At 40.9% G+C, this 21,209-nt stretch overlaps 1 protein-coding gene across 3 annotated transcripts in view; it reads left to right on the forward strand.

Moving 5' to 3' along the window:
* The window catches only part of NPY2R (neuropeptide Y receptor Y2), a 114,002-nt gene extending 100,604 nt beyond the window's left edge, over positions 1-13,398 (forward strand). For 2 of the 3 annotated variants that reach the window (XM_040418576.1, XM_040418577.1), the window contains 2 exons: positions 1,449-1,545; positions 10,353-13,398. In XM_040418576.1, coding sequence (XP_040274510.1) covers positions 1,517-1,545; positions 10,353-11,556 — 1,233 coding nt within the window. In that variant the 5' untranslated portion in view covers positions 1,449-1,516 and the 3' untranslated portion in view covers positions 11,557-13,398. The remainder of the gene's footprint in view (positions 1-1,448; positions 1,546-10,352) is intronic. The other variant, XM_040418573.1, reaches the window with a different exon arrangement.
* The last annotated feature ends 7,811 nt before the right edge of the window (positions 13,399-21,209 follow it).

Below are 21,209 nucleotides of genomic sequence, written 5' to 3' on the forward strand. Positions count from 1 at the left end.
GGAGGTCTGGAACTGCTGGTCATCTAACTGACACAGGACATGCTAAGGTATATACACTTACCTAAAGAATTATTAGGAACACCATACTAATACGGTGTTGGACCCCCTTTTGCCTTCAGAACTGCCTTGATTCTACGTGGCATTGATTCAACAAGGTGCTGATAGCATTCTTTAGAAATGTTGGCCCATATTGATAGGATAGCATCTTGCAGTTGATGGAGATTTGAGGGATGCACATCCAGGGCACGAAGCTCCCGTTCCACCACATCCCAAAGATGCTCTATTGGGTTGAGATCTGGTGACTGTGGGGGCCATTTTAGTACAGTGAACTCATGGTCATGTTCAAGAAACCAATTTGAAATGATTCGAGCTTTGTGACATGGTGCATTATCCTGCTGGAAGTAGCCATCAGAGGATGGGTACATGGTGGTCATGAAGGGATGGACATGGTCAGAAACAATGCTCAGGTAGCCCGTGGCATTTAAACAATGCCCAATTGGCACTAAGGGGCCTAAAGTGTGCCCAGAAAACATCCCCCACACCATTACACCACCACCATCACCAGCCTGCACAGTGGTAACAAGGCATGATGGATACATGTTCTCATTCTGTTTACACCAAATTCGGACTCTACCAATTTGAATGTCTCGACAGAAATCGAGACTCATCAGACCAGGCAACATTTTTCCAGTCTTCAACAGTCCAATTTTGGTGAGCTCGTGCAAATTGTAGCCTCTTTTTCCTATTTGTAGTGGAGATGAGTGGTACCCGGTGGGGTCTTCTGCTGTTGTAGCCCATCCGCCTCAAGGTTGTGCGTGTTGTGGCTTCACAAATGCTTTGCTGCATACCTCGGTTGTAACGAGTGGTTATTTCAGTCAACGTTGCTCTTCTATCAGCTTGAATCAGTCTGCCCATTCTCCTCTGACCTCTAGCATCCACAAGGCATTTTCGCCGACAGGACTGCCGCATACTGGATGTTTTTCCCTTTTCACACCATTCTTTGTAAACCCTAGAAATGGTTGTGCGTGAAAATCCCAGTAACTGAGCAGATTGTGAAATACTCAGACCGGCCCGTCTGGCACCAACAACCATGCCACGCTCAAAATTGCCTAAATCAGCTTTCTTTCCCATTCTGACATTCAGTTTGGAGTTCAGGAGATTGTCTTGACCAGGAGCACACCCCCAAATGCATTGAAGCAACTGCCATGTGATTGGTTGACTAGATAATTGCATTAATGAGAAATAGAACAGGTGTTCCTAATAATTCTTTAGGTGAGTGTATATATAAAAGATGGCAAATATATAAGGTTGAATATTATGACAAATATTTTTTCACATTGTTCTCTGCATGCAAAGCTTCTTGTACCTAAAATCACTGTGCCTATAATTCGTGACTTTGACAACTAGATTATGCTCCCATCAGACCGCGTCCATTTGTGTTTTCCCAGCAAACTCCATTAAATGATAAGCAGAGGAGCTCTGGTATGAAAGAACTCAGGAAAATATCACTGGGCACATGATGTCTGAAGCCACTAGGGATTCCGTGTAAGTTGTTTTAAGATGTTTCCTTATTGTCCTAAAAATGCATTTGTGTGAACTTTCCAAATTCAGTCAGAAATTAAATGCGTATGTATATTTTACATTTTTGCTTACAGACTTTATATGTCCAGGCAGTCTGCACTTATGCAGCACAGTCAGCACATCACAATGTGCACATCGCCATGGCTGAAAGCGCAAAAGCAAAAACAAACTCTGCAAACACAAATAATAAAGTAAATACAATGGTGCCATACTCACTATATAACGTACTAATGCTAATACTATGCTCATTGTATAAACGTGAGCTTCTTGGCAAATACATTTTGTACAGCATTATTCGTGTCTGTCTGCCCCAGCAAGGCGATCTCTTTAAAGCCTCACACACACATCAGTGTTTCACGTATGTGTGCTATTCGTGTTCTCCACGGAGAACACACGTACCCATTCATTTTAAGGTGTGTATTCACACATCAGTTTTTTTTACCACAGTCCGTGTCTTTAGCTCTATTTTGTCCATGGATCCTTCATGCCCTTTCTAGTCTATGGGTCCATGAAAACGACAGATGCAACACGGATTCCATCCATGTTTTACGGATCATTAGGAAGAGATGTTTTGAAAAAATAAATTCCACTGTGCAGTGTCAGTGAAACACAGATGACACACGGAGAGCAAAAAACAGACACACAGACCCAACATGGATCCTTCCCGGGCATCTTCACGGAGGCATCACTGACCACTTTTTCACAGATTTGAGCACGGACACAGACGTGTGAATGAGGCTTAAGACAGGAACCTACCTAAATACTACCTCTTTAGGTGCCCTACTGGCCTCCATTAAATTCAGGGAATGCAGGTTCCACATGGATGCTGAGCCCACTCTGTATTTTACCTTTTCTGGTGCCAAATGGCCTCCAATGGATACAGGGAGAGCAGGTTACAGCATTATGCTTGAACTCATTGAAAGTCTGCATGCACAGTATCTCACAAAAGTACACTCCTCACATTTTTGTAAATAATTTATTATATCTTTTCATGGGACAACCCTGAAGATATGACACTTTGATACAATATAAAGTAGTCAGTGTACAGCTTGTATAACAGTGTAAATTTGGTGTTATTGCTCTCAAACCCTCTCATACTGGTCACTGGAAATTCAAACCAGCACCGCATGGCAAATAACTCTCTGAGGATCTGAAAAAAATAATTCTTGCTCTACATAAAGATGGCCTAGGCTATAAAAAGATTGCCAATACCCTGAAACTGAGCAGCAGCGCAGTGGCCAAAACCATACAGTGGTTTAACAAGACAGGTTCCACTCAGAACAGGTCTCGCCATGGTTGACCAAAGAAGTTGAGTGCATGTGCTCAAGATCATATTCAAAGGTTGTCTTTTCAAAATAGGCGTATGAGTGCTGCCCGTATTGCTGCAGAGGTTAAAGGGGTGGGGGGTCAGCCTATCAGTGCTCAGACCATACACCACCCACTGCATCAAATTGGTCTGCATGGCTGTCGTCCCAGAAAGAAGCATCTTCTAAAGATGATGCACAAGAAAGCCTGCAAACAGTTTGCTGAAGCATGTCCTGTGGTCTGATGAGACCAAGATAAACTTATTTGGTTCAGATGGTGTCAAGCATGTGTGGCGGCAACCGGGTGAGGAGTGCAAAGACAAGTGGGTCTTGCCTACAGTCTAGCATGGTGGTGAGAGTGTCATGGTTGGGGCTGCATGAGTGCTGCCAGCTGTGGGCAGCTACAGTTCAGTGAGGGAACCATGAATGCCAACATGTACTGTGACATACTGAAGCAGAGCATGATCCCCTCCCTTCGGAAACTCGGACGCAAGGTGGTATTTAATAACAACCCCAAACACACCTCCAAGACGACCACTGCCTTACCAAAGAAACTGAGGGTAAAGGTGCTGGACTGACCAAGCATGTCTCCAGATCTAAACCCTATTGAGCATCTGTGGGGCATCCTCAAACAGAATGTGGAGAAGCGCATGGTCTCTAACATCCACTTCCGCCCGGCAGTGTGTTCGGTGATGTCACCGGCTCTGATGGGTGGGCTTTAGTGCTGCCCTAGCCGTTTTACTGGCTAGGGCAGCGCTAAAGCCCACCCATCAGTGCTGGTGACGTCACCGGGCTTCCTGGCAGCCCCATGGAGAGCCTGCGTACGTCACCGGAACTCCTAAAAATGCCTTTGCCCTGCGTGATTTAGCGCAGGGCAAAGGATAGCATCGGAGCATGAACTGCTCCGATGCTCAAGTCAGGGTGGAAAGGCTGCCTGTGCAAAAATGGAGGTATGTCCAGGTTCAGCTCTGAACCCGGACAACCCCTTTAAGGCAGTGCTGCAAAATAATGGTGGCCACACAAAATATTGACACTTTGGTCACAATTTGCCCATTTTTACTTAGGGATGTACTTGCTTTTGTTGTCAGCAGTTTAGACATTGATGGCTGTGTATTTTGAGGTCACACCAAATTTACACTGTTATACAAGATGCGAATGTCCGTCTAGAGATGGCAGCTGCATGCTAATCTTGCAGGTGCAGGAACTGCGTGCCCCTTGTAAGAGACAGCCAGTCTCCCCATAGAGATGTTATGGCTTTGAAGCTGCATGCAATAAAAAACCTGAAAATGTGTCTGGTTAGGAAGGAGGATAAACAGCTTGGTCTTTAACTGGTTAACCAAAGTACAAATCCCACCCTCCCTGATCTAGTACACTTAATATCAGAACATTTACATATTAGTACCAGTGAGATAGGACTTTAAGATAGTAAATCTATAGTTTTAGTCAGACAAATCTACCCTCTTCCTTTCAAAGTTATCACATTTCATATTAAATTTGTGGGACCTTTTTTTCCAAATAATATCCCTAAATATAATAATTTTACTTTATATATATGGAAATTTTTAAAGGGAACTTGTTACTATGAAAATGCAATGCAAGTTCATGGCAGCCTGTTATATAGCAGGGGAAGCTGAGCAGATAGATGTATAGTTTTATGGGAAATGGTTCAGTATATCTTGTGTTTTATTCCTTTAAATTCCTATTCATTCTGTGAAGTCCAGGAAGTGGTCCTCCTTTACAGCCTTCCCTTTAGTGGTTGACAGCCTTCCCTCTATGACTGTGTATACACAGATAGCTGTTAATCACTGATAGGACCATATCCTTGACTCAAAAGCACAGAATGAGCAGGAATTTCAATGAATGAAATACAAGTAATGTCTTATTCACACGTATTTGGTCAGTTACTTCCATCAGTGATTGTGAGCCAAAACCAGGACTGGAGCCTCCACAGACACAAGGCATAAGGGAAAGATCTGCACCTGTTCTGTGTTTAGAGCTACACCTGGTTTTGCTTTAAAATCACTGATAGAAATCACTGACCAAACACTGACGTGTGAATGAAGCCTTGTACTGAATATTTTCCCATAAAACTATATATCAATCTGCTCAGCTTCTCCTGCTCTACAACATGCTGCCTGTCGCTCAAACACCATGTTCCACCTGACAGGTTGCCTTTAAGTGGGAGATTGATGGGTACATTATGTATTATGTAAAATATCTGGGGCATTAGATTCATTTTGGCTAGATTTATCCATCCATCCGTGTGTTCTAAGATATTTTCTCATAAAGGAGGGGGGAGTAATATTTAAAGAGACAAAAGACTAATAGCTAAAATCTGTATAACTAAATACATCAGTTCACTCATCAGTAAATATCCATCACAGAATACAGTTGACAATGTAACGATTCCTGGTTATAGTCATCTAGGGTAAAAAAAAAAAAAAAGTTTTTAAAAATAAAAAAATATAAAAGTTCAAATAACCCCCCTTTCCCAAAAATTTTAATAAAATAAATATATAAAAAAATACATCATAGGCATTGCCACCCAAAAAAATGCCTGTACTATTAAAATATAAAAATATTGAATGGCATAGTGGAAAAACAATTCAAAATGTCCAATTAGTCATTTCACCTCCCCCAAAATTTTTTATAAAAAGTCACACACACTCCAAAATGGTATCACTTAAAAGTACAGATTGCCCCACAAAAAATGAGGCCAAACATCATACAACAGCACCATAGACGTGAATGCAAAAAAGTTTTGTGTTAGAATATGGTAATAAAAAGAAAAAATTTATTTTGTACAAACAGTTTTTTTGTCAGTATTATAACACAAGAAAAAGTATGCAAATTTGGTATCATTGTATCATTGTAATTGTACTGACCTGAAGAATGAAGGTGACAGGTCTGTTTTACTTCATACGAAATACCATAAAAACAAAACCCTTAAAACTGTGGAGGAATTACGTTTTATTTTCTAATTCCATCTCATTTGTAATTTTTTACAGCTCTCTACTACATCATATGCAATATTAAGTGGTGCCATTGGAAAGTAGAACTTGTCCTATAAACAACAAGCCGTCATACCGTAATGTGAACAGAAAAACAAAAAAAGTTATGGTTCTGGAAATGCAGGGAGTGAAAAATGGAAATGCAAAAATGAAAAATTGCCAGGTCCTCTAGGGGTTAAACTGTCCTAAAAAATAAGCAAAGAAATAACTAAATAGATAGCCCTTTCTTTCGTCATAAATTATTTTATAACTTTTTTATTTTTCCATGGACATAGCCATATTGGGGATTGTTTTTTGCAGGAGAAGTTGTACTTTAGGCATCATTTAATACTTCATATAATGTATTCAAAAACAGCTAAAATATTTGTGGGGTGGAAATTGGAAAATGCAATTTATCCTGTGCAACAGTACAATTATGGAGATACAAAATCTATAATATTTTTGTTTTATTTTACTTCTTTTAAAAGCTTGAAAACCTTTAAAAATTTGCCTTTTGTCACCATATGTTGGCACTCATATCTGGGGCATTAGATACATTTTTCATGTATGGTGCTTGTAACGGATCACCTGGCACCCCTAGACTGAGTTCCTCCGTTGACGGATGCTCCTAGCGTTTTCCTGAGTTTTCCAAGCACTCTGGCAGACACCACAATCACCGAACCGAAGAAGCATATAAATCCTCTCAAGCATATGAATGCTGTAGACAGTTGAATAGGAAACCATACGAATAGGTTTATACTCCTAGCAGTCAAACTGGAACAGCATAATACCATAACCAGTATATGCAATAACCCCATAACCAGTATATCCTCGGAACCGGGGGATCTGGGTGAACCACATATCCAAAATTCACCCACATCCGTTGAGTAGTTTGGAAGATACAGTTTTATGCCAGTTACACCGAAAATATACAAGTTATACAGAAAACAGTCACTAATAAATGTATCCCCTGTTTGGTAGTTTCAAACTACTGAATGATGTCTCTGTGCACCAAATACAGGCAAGATAGCACCGTGTTGAAAAGTCAGAACAGTGTCTGTGAGTTAAAATGGCCGCTATCTATTGTTCTCACCATGTGCTTCATCCATTGTTCTCACCATGGGAATAGTAAAATCCAAGCAAGTAAGGCAAATGATGCAATCCAGCGACAGAGGGCTCAGTCCCAAGTGCCTTAAGACCCAATAACTTAAGGGACCATAATCCCAGGGCAAGAGGCGGGCACGCAGCCCCCTCCAAAAGCTCATGGCAAACTCTGGCAAAAAGGTGAGTTTGCTACAGTGCTGGTTGAGGGCTAACGTCTGTCGATATATTTTTGAGCCTCTGACTTTTTGATAATTTAATATTTCATTTTTTTGGGAGCTGAATTGACCAAAAATCTGTAGTTCCTTATGAAGTTCATCTTGCTGGATAAGGGTACTTTCACACTTGCGACAGAGGATTCCTGTAGGCAGTTCCGTTGCCGGAACTACCTGCTGGATCCGGCAATCCAGGCGCAAACTGATGGCATTTGTCAAACGGATCCGGATGCGTATCCGTCTGACAAATGCATTGAAATACCGGATCCGTCTCTTTGGTGTCATCTGGAAAAATGGATCCAATATTATTATTTTTTGCATTTTTAAAGGTCTGCGCATGCGCAGACCGTAAAGACAGATCCGTTTTGCCGAAACACTTAATGCCGGATCCGGCACTAATACACTTCACTGTAAATTGATGCCGGATCTGGCATTCTGGCAAGTGATCAGTATTTTTGGCCGGAGAGAAAACTGCAGCATGCTGCGGTATTTTCTCCGTCCAAAAAACGTAAGAGGGACTGAACTGATGCATCCAGATGCATACTGAACGGAATGCTCTCCATTCCGAATGCATTAGGATAAAACTGATCAGTTTTTTTCCGGTATTGAGCTCCTGTGACAGAACTCAATACCGGAAAACAAAAAAAACGCTAGTGTGAAAGTACCCTAGGTAACATGATATGTTAATAGTTTGGTCATTTACAGTTGTGGCTTTACCAATTATGTTTATTTATTTTGATAAGAGGGATTTTTTTTTATATATACCGTATATATTTATGTACAGTCATAAGAAAAAAAAATACTGCACACTTTCTTTGAATTCTATGGTTTTAAATGTCAGCACCTAATTAAACCAAACATTATGTCCTTAGAAGGTCTTAAATTTAGGTAAGTACAACCTCAGATGAACACCACACAACAGATTCCACCGTTTCATTATTTATGCAAAAAAATGAAGCCACAGTGGAAAAGCTATGTGTGAAAAACTACACCCCATCAATCAGTAGCTTGAAGAACCACCTTTAGGCAGCAGTAACTTCAAGTTATCGTTTCCTGTATGATGTTATCAGTTTCTCACATCGTTCTGGAGGAATTTTGGCCTACTCATTCTTGCGGTATTGCTTCAGCTTATTGAGGTTTATGGGCATTCATTTATGCACAGCTCTCTTCAGGTTCTGCTGCAGCATTTCAATTGGTTTGGGGCCTGGAGTTTGACTGAACCATTGCAACATCTTGATTATTTTCCTTTTCGTCCATTCTGTTGTAGAATTGCTGATGTGCTTAGAAATATTGTCCTGTTGCATGATCCAGTTTCACAAAACTTTAGCTGTTGGATAGATGGCCTTACGTTTGGCGCTAGAATACTTTGGTTTTGGTATACAGAAGAATTCCTGGTTGACTCAGTGGATGCAAGGTGCCCTGGTTCTGTGGACTAAACTTGGCACTAGGCATTATGCCTAAAAATCCATACTTTGGTCTCCTAACTCCAAATATCACTTGTTCAGCCTTTTTCTAATTGTACTATCATGAACTTTAACATTTATCATGCTAACTGAGGCCTGTAGAGTCTGAGATGTAGCTTTTCTTTGTGTTGCAACTTATCAGAGCATTGCAGAGTCTGGCCTTGGGGTGAATTTGATGGGATGTCCACTTCTGGGAAGATTGTCAACTGCCTTGAACTTTTTCTACTTGAAAATATTATTTCTCGCTGTAGAATTATGGACTGTATGGAAAAGGCTTTTAAACTCTTCCATGATTAAGATCATTACTGTTGTCGTTCCTCTTTTGCATTGCATTAAATGCTGAAATGCAGCTTTGGTACAAAGAGAGCAAACGTGATGTCCTTGTTGCACCAGTCGGCTGAATTACATATTACAAAAACTCTGGTTTATATATAATTTGATTTATTATATTAATAACACCTTTTTTCAATAAAATGTGTATGAATCACGTGATCTTTGCAATATACTGTTTGAATAATTCATATATATTAAAATAGACAGTAAATATGATGGATACTTATATAGAAATAGCTACAGGGTGTGCATAGGTAGTAGCTGCACCTGGGCCCTGGTGCTTAGAATGGTCCAAATGCCATGTATCACATAGGAAGACACCAGTATAATAAATGGCACATGAAAGGTGGGGAGTCAAGATTTTGCTTTGTGGCCCAGAGGCTTCAAGTTACGCCTCTAGAGCAGTGATGGTGAACCTTTTAGAGACCGAGTGGCCAAACTGCAACCCAGAACCCACGTATTTATCGCAAAGTGCCAACACGGCAATACTACAGTCCAGTATAGTATATCTTCCATGTACTTTATCACTTAGCTATAATAGCCTGCCCGAACTCAATGCACTGCCTGTGCTGTTCATAGTACGCCCTGCGCTGATGAATGGCAGGAAAAGTCTAAGGCATATTGGTACACTATAGACTTTTTCCAGGGTGCGGGTGCCCACAGAGAGGGCTGAGAGTGCCGCCTCTGGCACCCGTGCCATAGGTTCACCACCATTGCTCTAGAGCATTACATACTATATCTTTTTAATGTTTAACTTCTCCATGGTTTTTCAGATGTGAATAAAAGGGGTCATTTATCAAACTGATGTAAATTAGAACTTGATTAGTTTCCCACAGCAACCAATCAGATTCCTCCTTTCATTTTCCAAAGGAGCAGTCCAAAATGAACTGTGAAATCTGATTGGTTGCTATGGGCACCTAAGCCAGTTCTACTTTACACCAGTTTGATAAATGACCCCCAAAGTCCTTTATACATATATTTGGTACAGGTTGTACTGTTTTCCTTAATGGTCTTAAGTGCTCTGTGGTCAGTCTCGGCTTGTGCAAATATTTATAGAACATATGGGAAATTATATGACTTTATAATCAATGAGAGGCTTGTTTCCTGTGGATCAAGGTTTCTTTCATTACACTGAGATATTATAGTTGGAGGTTAAGGTTAATTATGCCCTATATTCCATCTTGATGGAACTTTCATACAATGTGTTCTGAGGAATTTAATTACCTACTTGTCAATAGTTTGATCTGGCTTTCAGACCTGACCTCTAAACTGTAGACAGAAGAAATACATTCAAAGCATGCCTTTTATGACTAACTATGGCTAAGCATGACTAACCATGGCCTATGCTTTTTTTCTTTTTTAAAGGATTTTTCATTTATGCAGAAAAGAAAACTGCACAATGAAGATTGGAATGATTGCTTCTGGGAAGGAAGAGAATAGCACCATGGATATGAAAATGGACCTGGATACATTACGTTACTGGCCGGGGCTGACCACACCTTCCAGTGAGATACTCCCTAAACCTGAGCTTATTGATATTACAAAGCTCATAGGTGTCCAAGTGATTCTTATCTTGGCATACAGTTCCATTATTCTTCTGGGAGTAATTGGAAACACCCTTGTAATTTATGTTGTCATCAAATTTAAGACTATGCGCACTGTCACCAATTATTTTATTGTCAATCTGGCAGTGTCTGACTTATTGGTGAACACTTTATGTCTCCCATTCACATTGGTTTACACTCTTCTGGATCAGTGGAAGTTTGGAACAGTGTTGTGCCATTTAGTGACCTATGCTCAAGGCTTGGCAGTGCAAGTATCAACAGTTACTCTTATGGTAATTGCCCTTGACCGGCATCGATGCATTGTATACCATCTAGAGAGCAAAATCTCGACAAAAATTTGCTTTATGATTATAGGCATTACTTGGACTTGTAGTGCCATACTTGCCAGCCCATTGGCAATTTTCAAAGAGTATTCTCTTATTGTTATTTCACCAGATTTTCAAATTCAAGTTTGTGCCGAAAAGTGGCCTTTAGGACACTTGAACTACAGCACAATATACAGCATATCAATGTTGTTGATTCAGTACATTTTACCTCTGGCCTTAATTTCATATGCTTATAAAAGAATATGGACCAAACTAAAGAACCATGTCAGCCCAGGAGGGGGTAATGACCACTATCACCAAAGACGACGTAAGACAACCAAGATGTTAGTAGCTGTGGTAGTGGTATTTGCAGTGTGCTGGCTACCTTTCCATGCCTTTCAACTTGCAAGTGACATTGATAGCAAAGTTTTGGACCTGAACGAATATAAATTCATTTATACAGTATTTCATGTGATTGCAATGTGCTCTACGTTTGCCAACCCAATCCTTTATGGGTGGATGAACAACAATTACAGAACAGCGTTCCTCACCGCTTTTAAATGTGAGCAGAGGATGGATTCTATACACTCTGAAGTCTCTGTAGCCTTTCAAGCCAAGAAGAAACAGCTACAAGTCAAGGAGATTAATGGGCCAGTCAACAACTGTCAAAGCACTTGCACTCAACCTACCAATGTGTAATGCTAGAGTGGACTAATGTCACATAAAAACCTTTACTTTGGAGAGACAATGTTAAAAGTCTGTGACATCAATGCAGTTTTAAAGAGAGAACCCATGCAAAACTAATAGTAAGGCCATGATGTGTCTTTCAGATGGAAAAGGCCATTTGGCTCATTTAGTGGCAACATACATTTAAGTACTCGTGATCTTGGAGTTTCTGATCCAAATTTGCCCATAATGTGCCTGAAAAAAACAGATCCAACCCAGATTTTCTCATGCTACAGTATGTGTCTTCTTGTAAAATGGATTTGTCAGGTTTTCTGCTTATCATTCACTGAATGAAATACGATATATGCTTGCACTTAATGCCAACTTACTGGAAAGATCTCACAATGAAATGGACTTGTCTTAAAAATAAAAATAAAAAAATCGGTCAGACTTTAGCTGTGTTCAATCCAGGTTCTTTCTTACTTACACTTGGTAATGATGATAAAAGAGACACTGAATTAAAGGGGTATTATGGTTGTTAGAAGTTATCTCCTATTCACAGGATAGGAGATAACTATTAGATCGGAGGTGGTCCTAGTGCTGGAACCCCCACCGATCATGAGAACGGGGGCACAATACCCCCTGCAGCCCCCCTAAACTGAACTGAGTCAGGTATGAGTGTGGTCACTCCATTCATTTCTATGAGAGTTCTGAAATAGCTGAGTACATCGCTCCACTATCTACGGTATTCCCATAGAAATAAATGGAGCAGCCACACACATACCTGACTGGCCACTCCGTTCATTTAACCGGGACTGCTGGCGAAACGGGGCCCCCGTTCTTGTAATTGGTGGGGGTCCCTGTGGATAGGGGATAACTTCTAACAACCGGTATACCCCTTTAAATGCTCAACTAAATGAGCATCATAAGGATGTATTTTCATGGCGCAGAACATGTGCAGTTTGCCATGGTCTTACCGTTATTTGGATATCTAATTAGGAAAACTGCAATCGTGGTAAAACCATGACAAGCACCACATGTGTTTGCTTCCATATGGCAGTATAATTTTCTCACACCGTTTTATACAGTGTGACGCAATTTATTTCAGTTTTTAATCACCTAATTTTTACTATTTCTATTTACCAATGATCTTTTACTATGTATACATGTACATGTTGTATATTACAACAGTTAGTATGCTTCTACTGTACGTACCATATTGAATCGTTCACATGATCTGTCTATGAATGTCCTTTTTCATACCAGTGCATGTAGTGCAATAGTGATCTATAAAGCAATCCATTTATCTTGTATTTTTATATTATGACATTAGTTATTTTATGGTATTGCTGTAGTAATCAGTACAGAATTTCTCTACCAAATGATGTATGCTGGTAAACCTGCTTGCATGAGTTGCCAAAGTTAGTAAACTGCAGTGCCAAACCCCCTTCAGTATAGCTAAAGCTTAATGTATGCTGTTTTATGCGATTACCATAGTAAATATACAGAACTGCAGACATTGGTGTTTCGTACATGAGCGGTCTGAGTATCATGTCTGAATTATTCATTTGTACTAGATATTTATTCCCAGTTGAGGTAAAATACATGTTGGAAGCACAAAAAATGCATTTCAGTAGACTTTCTAAAGGGTAAAATTAAACAGGTTAGCGGGTAGCTAAAAGTAAAGCATGAAGAATGTGGAAGTAGAAACACACACATCGGTTTTTAATAGCTTTTTGATTTTTAACACTAATGCCTGTTGTACTGGGCATGGACAACTTTTTCTCTATGAAATGTTACTTTATGATATGCTTAAAGGGGTTGTCTCACTTCAGCAAATGGCATTTATCATGTAGAGAAAGTTAATACAAGGCACTTACTAATGTATTGTGACTGTCCATATTGCTTCCTTTGCTCGCTTCATTCATTTTTCCATCACATTATACACTGCTTGTTTCCATGGTTACGACCACCCTGTAATCCATCAGTGGTGGACGTGCTTGTACACTATGGGAAAAAGCGCCGGCCTATTTGGTGGCCGAGACCGTGGGAGCTCACATAGGCTGGTGCTTTTTCCTATAGTGTGCAAGCACGACCACCACTGAAGGATTGCAGCGTGGTAGTAACCATGGAAACGAGCAGTGTATAATGTGATGGAAAAATTTATTAAGCGAGCAAAGGAAGCAATACAGACAATCACAATACATTAGTAAGTGTCTTGTGTTAACTTCCTCTACATAATAAATGCTATTTGCTGAAGTGAGACAACGCCTTTAAGCTTTTTGTCTTAAAATTAACCACTTTTTGTGTGGTTCAGGAAAAACCACTTTGCAGAACTTGTCATTGTATCATTTTGTCTTTGTGTTATGACCTTCAGATAGCCTAATGACATCCATATTCTAAGACCAGGCTATGCAATGGCTGCATTATAGTCAAAAATGGGGGAGATTTATCAAAGCTTGTGTAAAGGAAAACTGGCTTATGGCAACCAATCAGATTCCACCTTACATTTCTCAGAGCTCCTTTGGAAAATGAAAGGTGGAATCTGATTGGTTGCTATGAGCCAGTTTTCCTTTACCTCATGGTTGTGGTAAACCTCTCTTAAGAAAAGTTCATATGAGGCTTTTTGTGTGCATTTTTTCAAGACAATGAACAGCACAATATGATTTCCACTCCTATACAGTTTTGTGCATTTTAAACATTATTAAGGGGGTTTTTGATTTACCAATTTTACAGGTAAAATAATACAATGACATACACATCTTATTTAGTTAATTATACACTGGCAGAACTAAATATGTGAGAAATATGGGGTTTCCACTGTGGTTTCCTTTCTGTGAAAGTACTTTAGTTTAAATGGGTTTTCCATGCCCCCGATATTGGTGACGTATACTCAGGATAGGTCATCAATATCTACTTGGTGTGGGTCTCACACCCTGTTCCCCCATGATCAGCTGTTCGTTGCATCCACAAGTGTCAAAACTAGCACTGGGAATGGAGCCAGAAGCACAGCTACATCCAAACTGTAGTGGTCATAGCAGGTTACTAGTGATGAGCGGCAGGGGCAATATTCGAATTCATGATATTTTGCGAATATTTTGTAGAATATTCGGCATATATTCGAGAATTCGACAATGTATTATTCGCGTAATGCACGCGAAATACCGGCGTGGGTCACTTATGCTACATTTTTCAAGCTGGTATAAGTTTCCTGAGACTGAAGAAAATGGTTGGCACGGCAAAAAATTTGAATAGCTTTATATGCAGATAGAGTGCTCCAATATATTTGAGCTTGCGAATTTTCGTCAATTAATGATGAGCATATTTTTCGCAATACGTGCAACTTGTGACATCACAGCACTATGTCTGTAGCATGTATGTATGGGCAGCAGAACCTATTACACTGCCTAACACCCTGCACTGGAACCTATCAGCTACACTATAGAGCAATCTAACCTACACTGACTATCTCCCCCTAACTATCTGAATTATATATATATATATATATATATATAAGTTAACTGTCTAATTAAATACAGACACTGCAATGACACTGCTGTCTCTTTCATAACTGCAATAAACTTTAGAAAATAGCTGCTGGGGAGGTTCTTATATACTAAGTGGTAGGCAACTTTTCTATTGGTTGCTATGGATGTTGCTAAGCTGTGACAAAGCCTTCTCATTGGCCCACAAGCTAGAAGAAGGGAGGGATGATTATCTGATGTGTACTCTGTTAAAAAAAGAAAACAAATATTTGTCATTACGAATATATAGCACTATATTCTAAATATTCGCAAATTCTCGAAGTGCCGATATTCACAATAAAAATTAGCTTTTTCGAATATTCGCGCTCAACACTACAGGTTACTACAGCTCAGCTCTCATTGAAATGAATGGGAGATACTGCAGTAATTCGGCATGGCCACTACACTTTGAACAGAGCTGTGCTTCCAGCTCAATTCAAAGTGCTAGTTCTGGCGGTGGAGCCAGCAGGGAACATTTGATTGGGGTGCAGGGTGTTGGGACAATTTGATATCAATGACCTATCAATGACCTATCATCAATATTAGCAGCATGAAAAACCCCTTTAAACCTTATGTCTGTTGTTCCAGCTCCATTTATACAGTGTGAGGGCTAATTATTTTTCTTTTTTCATTTACTTCACCGGTAAGACTGTTTACATGGCTAGTGAACAAAAATTAAAATGAATAAATTACAAGCTTTGCTGAATTATTTCCCATAACACTATAATAAAGCACTAAGAGGCATAGTTACATTTTCAAACCTGCTGCTTGGAGGCTGGGCTTATCATCTACGTGCTCCCGCCTCTTAGGAGCAGCTTTTATTCAATATAGTTTTTCCTAAAATCAATAATATAATTGTGTGGTTGCACATATACATTTATTATAATCCATAAACAGCTTATATTTGTGAAGGAAAAACTGATTGCAGTCACTGGCCATGTATTCCTTGTAGCTAAATATGCTGACTTTTTCTGAGATTTTTGAACTGATCGATGGGGGACCTACACCAAAGGATAGGTCATCAGTTCAAAAAATTCAGAAAACCCTTTTAAGATTTCTGTACAACTGGGCTAGAAAATACTTGTGCACTTCATATCACAGAGTAAAATACTAAGACTATATATGGAATTGGAGAAATTTGTATTTTTTGCTTAGGGCACTTTACATTCCAGTAGACACAAATGAATTGCTAGAAATTGATGGAATACATTGGAGTTTAACAAAGAAATGACCAAATATTGTTGATATTGATCCAAAATTGTTGTTACAAATACCTAAACCTAGTAGCTAATAAAATGTAATGTATTTTGTGCATTATGTTTAATGCAATAAGGTGTTTGTGTTTTCATTTGCATTGTGTTTGTATGGGAGTTAAATATAAGGAAAAACTGGAAATAAAAGAAGTGTTTGTGTCAAACGCATAGGTCAGGTAAGTCAAAGTCACATTAGCTTTCTAGGAAACTATCAACTTACACTCATTTGTTCATTTTAGTCAGTATTTTTACTGGTGAATTAACAGGGTAAGAACAGATAACTTGAATCTGAATCTGACTCTGAGAATTCTCCGATTTTGATTATGTTGCATTCTCATGCTAGAAAAGTTCAATCTACTTTGACATAGAGATCAAGAAGATGGATAACACAAAAAGACTACATTTTCTATTTATTTGCTTTATATTATTTCCATATTCCTGATGCAGCCATTTTCCATTTTTGCTGTTTCGTTTTTAACCCCCTGACTTCCTGGAGCCATAACTTTTATATTTTTCCATTCACATAGTCGTATGAGGGCTTGGTTTTTGCAGAGCAAGTTGTACTTTCTAATGCCATTATTTAATGTGGCACACAATTAAGGAAACTTGAAAAAAATTCCAAATGGGGTGGAATTGGAATTTTTTTTTAATTCAGCCACACTTTTATGGATTTGTTTTTACAGCGTTCACGATAAAGTAAAACTTCTTCATTCTCCAGGTCAGTATGATTACGGCGATACTACACTTGTATAAGAACTTTGGAAAAAAATAATTTTTTCATGTCATTGCCGTATTCTGACCCCCATAACTTTTTATAACTTTGTCTACGAACATGTGTGAGGTGAAGTTCCCCCTTTCACTTTTTGCCCACTGGTTACCTAAACCTAAGCGGTCTGCAGCTTTGGCTTTTATTGGCTTTGCTTGACTTTTCCAGCTTGGGGAATATGTATCCTATATACTTTCTATGGATTTGTGCTCCTTCACGCTGGAAAAGCCAGCAAGAGCCGAAGAAATATTAAGGTGCACAGTGCTCTGAGACGTGCTGCTGCATCTTTGTTTAGTAAAGGTTTAGTTACACCATAGTTTGTATAGCCTGGAGGAAATAAAGAAAGGAAAAGTAGTCAGCAACCTTGTAGTTACTAAACAACTGATATGATGGAATGGGGTCCCGATCTCTAACTCTGCTGAGCAGGATGTCAGTCAAGGCAGAATGGGCATGCTACCATCCAAGGTAATGTGTGTCTGCCAATATGTATGAGACTATAAAGACAGAAAGCACATTTTGCCTAGAGGTGTTAAAATTAGTTGCATTTTTTAAAGCAGTTTTGCCTAGAGGTGTTCAAATTAGTTGCATTTTTTATCTAGCTGTTTTTTGTTGATTTTTTTTTTAAATACAGCATGTTGAAGCTTTTGCCATTTTTCGGGCGTTTTTTCTATCTCCTTCTCTACAGGGGAAAACACCAGTTATCTGCGACTCAAGCCAGGTCTAAAACTGTGCCTATTTCATGTGTAGAAAATAGAGTTGAAAGTATTTATCAAAAATTCAAGTTGGTCGGTTCGCCGAATTTTCCGAAAAGATTTGATTCGATCCAAATTTATTCATGGTGAATCGCATAAAAAAACAGCTATTTCCTGGCTGCAGAGAGCCTATATAGTTGTGTAGAACACTGTGCCTAGCAGTGACATGCATATGGAGTCTGCTGTGGTAGTGAAACAATACTTGAGTCAGTATGACACGCAGAGGAAAGGTGTTGCTCTTAGAATCACTGCACACTTCACTTATTTAAGTAGTTATGGGGCCAAAACTGACCAAATAACTCAAGTGTGAAGTCAGCCTTACAGGTCAATGTTAGCACCAGGTATAAAGAACCGCGCAGAGGCCCAAGATCCTACTGTAGCGTGAAAGAGAGCACTCCTTTTACACCGTCGTCAGATGAGTCTACATAGATGTTTACAGAACCTGTTCTATTAAATGCTTATACAAGTAGAGTGCAGAGGCTGTCAGCAGTAAGTTTGTGTTGACGTCACTGATTATTTTGCCCTTTCTCTGATCCCTCAGATCAATAACCCTTAAAAATCAGATCCTGTCTGTTGAGCATCACTCAATCAGCATTTAGTCAGTAATCCCTCAGTATTGCTAAAGCCCAAAAAACAGAAGTGGATCCAAAATAGATGACACGTAAATGGAATATTTGCATGTCTTCTGTGTTTTGTAGCCACTCCTGCTTTTGGCTACCAAATCATAAGCCAATTCTGATGGGACCATACAGTCCTTACAGCTGCTACACAGACATGATCCATTGTGCATCTCATTTGTCCTTCCTTCTAACAGATAAGAAGAAGGGTCAAATAAATGATGATGTCAACCAGGCCAAAAAGGGAAAATGGTGGCCCAGTCATGGAGTGGGGAGGGTGGGAGAACAGCATGAGAAGTCCACAGAGTGGCCCAATGACATAGTGTTGAGGTAGCAGCATCATGAGGAGACCACAGAGTGGCCCAGTGACATAGTGGGGAGGTGGCAGCAGCACAAGGAGACCACAGAGTGGCCCATTTACATAGTATTGAGGTGGCAGCAGCATGAGGAGACCACATAGTGGCAAGGTGACATAGTGTGGAGGTGGCAGCATCATGAGGAGACCACAGAGTGGCCCATTTACATAGTGTTCAGGTGGAAGCAGCATGAGGAGACCACAGAGTAGTGGTGTGGCAGCAGCATGAGGATACCACATAGTGGCAAGGTGACATAGTGTGGAGGTGGCAGCATCATGAGGAGACCACAGAGTGGCCCATTTACATAGTGTTCAGGTGGAAGCAGCATGAGAAGACCACAGAGTAGTGATGTGGCAGCAGAATGAGGAGACCACAGACTGTTAAGGTGACATAGTGTGGAGGTGGCAGCAGCAGCATGAGGAGGCCACAGAGTGGCCTATTGACCTAGTGTTCAGGTAGCAGCAGCATGAGGAGACCACAGGGTGGCACAATGACATAGTGTGGAGGTGGCAGCAGCAGCATGAGGAGACCTGAGTGGTGAGGTGGCAGCAGCATCAGGAGACCACAGAGTGACCCGGTCACAGAGTGGGGAGGTGGGTGCCAATAACAGTACCCGCTGACGATAGTGGGTGTAAGAAGGCGCACTTGGCATGAGATGTGTGGCATCAGGTGGGTGGCAGCATCAGAATAGTAGCTGAGGCAGGTAGCCAGAAGAAACCTGTCTCTTTTGTCAAGGTTTGGGTGAGGCAGCATGGATAATATAATCTGATGCATCAGGCATTGGTGGTTGGAAATCCTGGCTGATCCATGTCTGATTCATCTTGACAAAGGTCAGTCTCTCCACATTTTGGGTGGACAGGCGAGTTCTCCTCAGGGTAACTATGGCCCCCGCCGCGCTAAACACTCGCTCTGATGCCACACAACTGGCCGGGCAGGACAGCTTTTCCAGGGCAAACTCTGCCAGTTGCGGCCACAAATCCAGTTTGGCCTCCCAGTAGTCCAGCGGATCTTTAATGTCAGCTGGCAAGGTGCTGTCCAAGTATGACACCACCTGCTGGTTCAGGTTCTGCTCCATATCTAGCTGCTGCTGCTGCTGGTGAGTAGTTTCCTCACTAGGCGGGTGAAGAAAGCTGCTCACCAGCGACTCTAGACTCAAGTTGCTGCTGATGGAACTGGTTCTGCTCCTGACCCCCCCCCCCCCAGCAGCCATGGCAGTGAAATGTGAGCGCAGAGGGCCCTGCGAGAAGATGAACGATGGCGCACATAGGCAGCGGCCAACTGACTACATAGGATGTCTCGATAGTAGTTCAGTTTGTCCTCCCTCTCAGCGGGTATAAAAAGGCCCCCATATTGGACCAGTAGCGAGGGTCTAACATGGTGGAGACCCAGAAGTCATCCATCTGCCAAATAGTGACAATTTAGCTATCACTACGCAAGCGAGCATGCATTGGGCCAAGTGACTTGGAGGAGCACCCTGCCTCAATCTCCACTGCATACTGCCACAGTGTGCCTGGTTCATCTTCTTCGTCTTCCTCATTTCCCTCTTGCTGATCCTGCCCCTCTTTTCCTGTCACCTGTGTAGAAAAACCACCCATTTTGCTACACATTGCTTGTGCTCCAATGTCCTCCTTCTCCAGTTTAGCCCCCACAGGGCTCATGTGGCCATGAGATGTAGGCGGCACATCTCCAGTCCCCTGACCTGCCAGATTAACCAGCATCTCTTCCAGGATATGAACATAGAAACATAGAATGTGTCGGCAGATAAGAACCATTTGGCCCATCCAGTCTGCCCAATATACTAAATACTATGGCTAGCCCCTGAAGCAGTGGAATGATGTTGTTCATCCCGTAGTCCTGGCGACTAACAAATAAAGCCTCCTCAAAGAACCTTAGCAAATGGCAGGTGTCACACATGAGCTGCCACTGGCTAACATCAAAGTTACATAGGGTAGTACCTCTGTCCGCCTGTATCATCAAGAAATCGTTTATGGCCTTTCTCTGTTCCTATAGTTGGTACAACATATGCAGGGTGGAATTCCAATGGGGGGGAAACGTCACATATCAGCCTATGTTGGGGATGCCGTTCTGCCGCTGCAGCTCAAGGAGGGTGTGCTTTGCGGTGTACGAGTGGCTAAAGTGCATTTAAAGTTTCCTGGCCATTTTCAGGATGTCTTGCAGATGGGGTGAAGACTTCAGGAACCGCTTGACAACTAGCTTGAACACATGCATCATGCAGGGCGCATGGCTCAGCCCTCCTTGACGCAGCACCAACACCATGTTCTTCCCGTTGTCGGTCACCATGGTTCCGATTTTGAGTTGTTGCGAAGAAAGCCGGGATTCGATTTCTTAATGAAGGAAGCGGAGCAGTTCCTCCCCTGTGTGACTCAGTTCGCCCAGACAAACTAGGTGCAGAACAGC

This window comes from Bufo bufo, chromosome 2 (assembly GCF_905171765.1).
Source record: "Bufo bufo chromosome 2, aBufBuf1.1, whole genome shotgun sequence".
In the NCBI taxonomy this organism is placed as follows: Eukaryota; Metazoa; Chordata; class Amphibia; order Anura; family Bufonidae; genus Bufo; species Bufo bufo.